The sequence below is a fragment of the Scyliorhinus canicula genome, chromosome 27 (assembly GCF_902713615.1).
Source record: "Scyliorhinus canicula chromosome 27, sScyCan1.1, whole genome shotgun sequence".
Taxonomy (NCBI): Eukaryota; Metazoa; Chordata; class Chondrichthyes; order Carcharhiniformes; family Scyliorhinidae; genus Scyliorhinus; species Scyliorhinus canicula.
In genome coordinates this window covers 20,784,459-20,790,409 of record NC_052172.1, presented here as the reverse complement: position 1 = coordinate 20,790,409, position 5,951 = coordinate 20,784,459, and the positions used below count along the sequence as shown (strand labels likewise).

At 45.6% G+C, this 5,951-nt stretch overlaps 1 protein-coding gene across 1 annotated transcript; it reads left to right on the top strand.

Annotated features, from left to right (window-relative positions):
* The first annotated feature begins 1,746 nt into the window (after positions 1 to 1,746).
* LOC119957979 lies at positions 1,747 to 5,045 on the top strand. Its single transcript, XM_038786226.1, has 2 exons — positions 1,747 to 2,601; positions 2,698 to 5,045. The coding sequence occupies exons 1-2, from the start codon at positions 2,284 to 2,286 to the stop codon at positions 4,261 to 4,263; spliced, it is 1,884 nt and encodes a 627-aa protein (XP_038642154.1). The 5' UTR covers positions 1,747 to 2,283; the 3' UTR covers positions 4,264 to 5,045.
* Positions 5,046 to 5,951: the final 906 nt, after the last annotated feature.

The window sequence follows — 5,951 nt, the reverse complement described above, 5'->3', positions numbered from 1 at the left end:
TAGATAAGGTAGATAGTCAACATCTTTTCCCAAAGGTAGAGGAGTCTAGACTAGAGGGTATAGGCTTAAGGTGAGAGGAGAGAGGTACAAAAGAGACCAGAGGGGAAATTTCTTCACACAGAGGGTGGTGAGCATTTGGAACGGGCTGCCAGAGGCAGTGGTAGAGACGGGTACAATTTTTTCCTTTAAAAATCAGTTTGACAGTTGCATGGACAGGGTGGGTATGGAGGGATATGGGCGAAATGCAAGCACGTGGGACTAGCTTAGTGATAGAAACTGAACAGCATGGACAGGCTGGGCTGAAGGACCTGTTTCCATGTTGGAAACATCTATGACTCTGACTATGACTCTTTCATCCACTTTATTCATCATCACATGCAGTTCTAGTCGACCAGTGTAATTTCAACTCCCCACCTAACTCAGTGACAAACTTCCTGTTGTAGTAAACAAACTACACAATAGAACAATAATTTAGTTTCCAGATTCTGGTAACTTGACCACAAGCAGCGCAGCTTGTCGATGGTCCACACTGCAGCATGATTTGCCAATGCTGGAGAGATGTTTAACATCAAACGCTGCATGCATTCTGTCCACACCTGCTATCTCAAGAGTGCCAATTGTAGAGAGTGTGGAGGTTTATGCTAGTGTGGGAGGTGCTGATCAAGCAGGCTGTTTTGTACCAGGTGCTGTCAAGCTTCTTAATTGCAGGCAGGTATGCTTTTGTTGGAAATGGTCATTGTCTGACATTTGTGTAGCATGAATGTAGCTTTGCTTCAGACCAGCGAAGGTTAAGGGTGTAAAAACAGAAACTGCTGGAGATACTCAGCAAGTTATGGCAGCATCTGTGGAGACAACAGTTAATCTTTCAGATCTGTGATCTTTCATCAGAACTGAAACGTTAATTATGTTTCGCTCCACAGATGCTGCCATATCTTGCTGAGTGTTTACTGCACTCTCTGGGTTTTTTAAATTTTAGATTTCAAGCAGCAACAGTTTCAATTTAGGATAAGGGGAGATTTGCCGGAGGCATTGAAAGTCTCCAAGGAGGAGGGCGGCACGGTGGCGCAGTGGTTAGCACTGCTGCCTGATGGCACCGACAACCCGGGTTCAATCCTGGCTCCGGGTCATTGTCCATGTGGCGTTCGCACATTCTCCCCATGTCTGTGTGGATCTCACCCCACAACCCAAAGATGCAGATGTAGATTGGCCATGCTAAATTGCACCTTAATTGGAAAAATAAATAATTGGGTACTCTAAATGTATTTAAAAAAAGAAAACCGCCAAGGAGCTTTAAAAGAGTAAGTACATGTTTGCAGTGGCCACAGGGGCAATGACCATGGGAATAGATTCAAGTTAATTGGCTTGTGAACCAGGGAGATGTGGCAAACATCTCAATAGATTATAATGATCTGGAATACACTCTCTGGAAGAATAATGGGTGCAGATTTATAATAAGTTGCAAAATAAACCTGATAAAATACTTGAACAGGAAAAATAGAACTAGGAGGAAAGATTGGAAATAACTAGTACAGGCGTAATGGGCCGAATAACCATCACCTCTGCTGTGTCTCTCTATGATGCTGTATAATAATCACCAGAGGCACAAAACATGGATTTGTCCGTTATTTGCGGGGTTGGAGTGGGGGGAATATTCGGGAAAACAATCGCCCTTCAAAGTCAATCACCGCATTTCTGTTTTAGTGAGCAGGGGGAGGGCTAGAACTTCCTAAATTGCATACTGCCGAGCTAACAAGACTCCTCATTTCGACACCAGCCAACTGGTGGAGCTGGGGGCGGGACAACTCCCCTCGCTGGCGCTGTAAACAAAAGCATGTTTCTATATCAGTCTCGCTGGGGAGACTAAAACGCTAAAATAGGTTAATAATAAGAGGTTTGAGGACATGCTCGCGATTGCGAATTATCCCCGCGTTTTTCCCCGAGCCTAAAGTGGCCATTACTTTGATATTCTTTGGAAAGCTTGAAGGCCGAAATGAAAAACAGGGCGTCTGATGGGATTGGGAAGCAGGTCGTGGGTCCGAGCTTTACGGGAGACAAGAAAGCAAAATTACAGCAAAAACCCAAAAGACGTGGGTGAGACTTGCAACGGTTTTCGCTTATTTGCTCTGTGTGTCTTTGACTGCTGTTATCCTGGTGATCTATTACACTTTAATTTGGGAGCCGGTCCGGACGAAACCAGGACCGTCCAACAACAACTTGACGGCGAATAATGCAGAAACCGGCAACTTCAGCTCCGGGCATAAGCGAAGGAGCGCCTTCAACGATATGCGAAGCAAAGCAAAGGGTTTCAGCAACCGGCGGTACGAAAGGAGCCATTTAAGAAGCATAGGCGGCGGGGCTGGCGATTTTGTCAACTCGCAGAGCGGGAGCTCCGGGGTCGTGGGCGGTGCTGTCACCGCCTTCAGCACCACGGACAGCGGCGGCGGCGACCCCGGGGTGACCGGCAGCAAGACAGCGGCCACCGAGAGCGGGGTATTCAGCACCGTGGACAGCGCCACAGAGAGCGGGGTGTTCAGCACCACGGACAGCGGGGGAGGCGACCCCAGAGTGACCAGCAGCAAGACAGCGGCCACCGAGAGCGGGGTATTCAGCACCGTGGACAGCGATGACAGCAGGGTAACCGAGAGTGGGGTATTCAGCACCATGGACAGCAATGACCATAGGGCCACCGAGAACGGGGTATTCAGCACTGGGGACAGCGATGACAGCAGGGTAACCGGGAGCGGGGTATTCAGCACCATGGACAGCAATGACCATCGGGTCACCGAGAGCGGGGTATTCAGCACTGTGGACAGCGATGACAGCAGGGTAACCGGGAGCGGGGTATTCAGCACCATGGACAGCAATGATCATAGGGCCACCGAGAGCGGGGTATTCAGCACCATGGACAGCAGTGACCATAGGGCCACCGAGAGCGGGGTATTCAGCACCATGGACAGCAATGATCATAGGGCCACCGAGAGCGGGGTATTCAGCACCATGGACAGCAATGACCATAGGGCCACCGAGAGCGGGGTATTCAGCACCATGGACAGCAGTGACCATAGGGCCACCGAGAGCAGAGTGTTCAACACAATGGACAGTGATAGCCACAGGGCCACCGAGAGCGGCGTGTTCAGCACCATGGACAGTGATAACCACAGGGCCACCGAGAGCGGGGTGTTCAGCGCCATGGACAGTGATAACCACAGGGCCACCGAGAGCGGGGTGTTCAGCACCATGGACGTTGGTGGCCACAAGGCCACCGAGAACGGGTTGTTCAACACCGTGGACAGCAGCACTCCTCTGGCCCATGGGGAAGAGAACACCCACCCCGACCGGGGAGACTTCAGTGCCGCGGACAGCGACGGGAACATCGCCTCTCCGGTGGTCCCCACGCCACAAACGCTCGAGGCGGGCAGCCAAAATAAGGCGACCACCAGCCCTCCTAATGAGCCAAATCAAGCCGACAAGGGCGATGTAGCGAAGGTGGGATCAAACCGCTGGGTAACCAGTCCCTCAAATGCAGGGGAACTGGGAACTGCGTCGGGTTTGCTGGGGCTGAATGAACATGTAAGAAACGACACTGACAGCAAAAGGACGAACGTTAAAATGGACAGTTTGGCAACCATGAGATCCAGAAGCGGCTTTTCTGGCAAGAAGACCACCCATATTCTGACTATCTCAACAGATACAACTCAGAATGGCATGCAGGATGAGGCAACTAGAAGTAAAATGGATGGTATGAAGTCGGCTGTATACTCTTCCAGCAGATCCAAAGGGATTGAGAACATTTGGGCCACGTCCAGATCGACAACGGACCCAGGTCCGTTTAGCACTCCCGCCGCTGAGGTGAGTGAGAGCGAGTTGGAACGTCAGCCTGCTTCCAACGCCAGCACCAACAATCTGACAGAGACGCAACATCTATTTGCCAAGCTAAGGCTTTTGGACAAGCTGTCGAAAAAGCAAGGAAGGGCAAACTCCATTGGGTTACACGGAGACAGATTAGATCGATTGTCCACCGCAAACACAGCAAGGACCGTTAGTCCCACGCCAAGACTATCATCACCTGGCCCCACCAATGCAGCAGAGAGCAAGGAGTCGGGTCACACCGGGACAACTCACCTTGAAGCCCAGTACACCAGACAAAGCTTCAATGAGGAAAAGGAACAGCCATCGCCCACTTGGAAGTCAAACCAGGCCGAAGTAGAGGACACATACACAAAAACTGTAACTAATTCCTTACCAACACTCCCAATAACATAGCTTTGCACTTACAATATTTTTATCTTAGGAGAAAGACACTTTGCAATATATTTTAACAAATCTGTGCAAAATATATATATTGCAATATATTTCAATTTATATTAATCTTGGTGGTATTCCCCCTTTGCGTCAAAATAGCATTTAAAGAAACATTATGGGTTAGAAATCTAGAAAATACAACAGCTTTTATTTAAGTGAAATATTTTCCGATACACTTCTGTGCTTTAAAATGTGTCACTTTACATGCTATTAGGATCATTTAAAGAAGAATATCACACCTTTACAATATTTTATATGACAAATCTATGAGGCATTAAACAACTTATCTGTCCATGTTTTCTGTCAATTTTCCCCCATTTTAAATTTCTATGTTCGCATTTATAATGGAAATCATTATGTAAACTTGTCATGCTGTAATTATGCTCTTCACCAGTGGAGGCAGTGCAGCAACGCCCTGACAGGAGTCTGTAATTACAGTGTCACAAGTTTGAATAAACATTTTTCATTATAAATATGCGTTGAATAATTTATAGTGAAACTATATGAAGATGAGGGCAGAATGTATGGCTTTAAAATGGATATTTAAGAAATACATAAATATTTAACAAATACATAAATAGTTCCGAACTAAAAATAATATTTTTTAAATATTGCATCTACGTAGTCAGGTTTAATTATCCCTGCATTCTTCCAACCACTCCCCACTTGAAGACTGCAATGTATCTGGATTCCTCATTGACAATGCAATCAGTGTGCAATAAAATGAATAATTGTTTGATCTCTATGTATTGTACTCCTGAAACCTTCCTCTGGTCACTATTTCTGGTGATGCATTGTGGCAGAAGGGATAGGAGGGAGACTCAATGTCACATCTCTAAAGAATGTGTCTTCTAAAGAAAAACATGTAGCTGCGGTGGTAAGTGTTTTTATTTCCAACTGTTTAATTCCAGCTAATTTAATTATTTTCATTGCCAGGAATATTTTGGAGGATAGATTGCCCCCAATTACTGTGGATTAGGAATAGTGTGCACTTAGTGGGAAAGAGCTCACTGACTAACGTTTTGAACAAACTCTTAACTGCATCTTTTTTATAACACTTTTCTCATCTCTGTTCCTCCAGAAACAGCAAGCATAAGAAATATTCCTACTGTGTAAAGACCAGGGTGAATTTTCCCATGAAGGTTCTGTTTCTAGGAGTTTAATTGCTGGTTACAGTCAATGCATAGTGTCTGTCATCTAGATTTAGAGAAAGAATGAAGGCAGAATCTGAAACCTGAACATCACAGTCATATTATCACTCATGCATTATGCTCAAATTGCTTTTGTTCATTATTTTAAAGGAGGCATTGCTTTAATCTCTCCAATTAATTGTGCACAGAAAAGTTTGATACTCTATACAGGTTAAAGTGTCTAATGCATCAGGAGGGAATTCAGTGGCCTAATTGATATTCCAGTTATTGGGTTGTTGCAAGTTTTGAAATCAGAGTAAGGTCTTTGAAATGAGGTTCTGCGAATAATGACATTTGAATGTTTCATGCTTTCATTTCAAATATGCTTTTCTGTAATTTCAGTGTGAATGTGTTATTCTGTCAAAATAGCAGGCAAGACATTTGATACAAATACATTGACCACTGGGACAAGAATGAATACTCATACAGTTTCATTTCAAGCTCCTAATATTCTGGGAT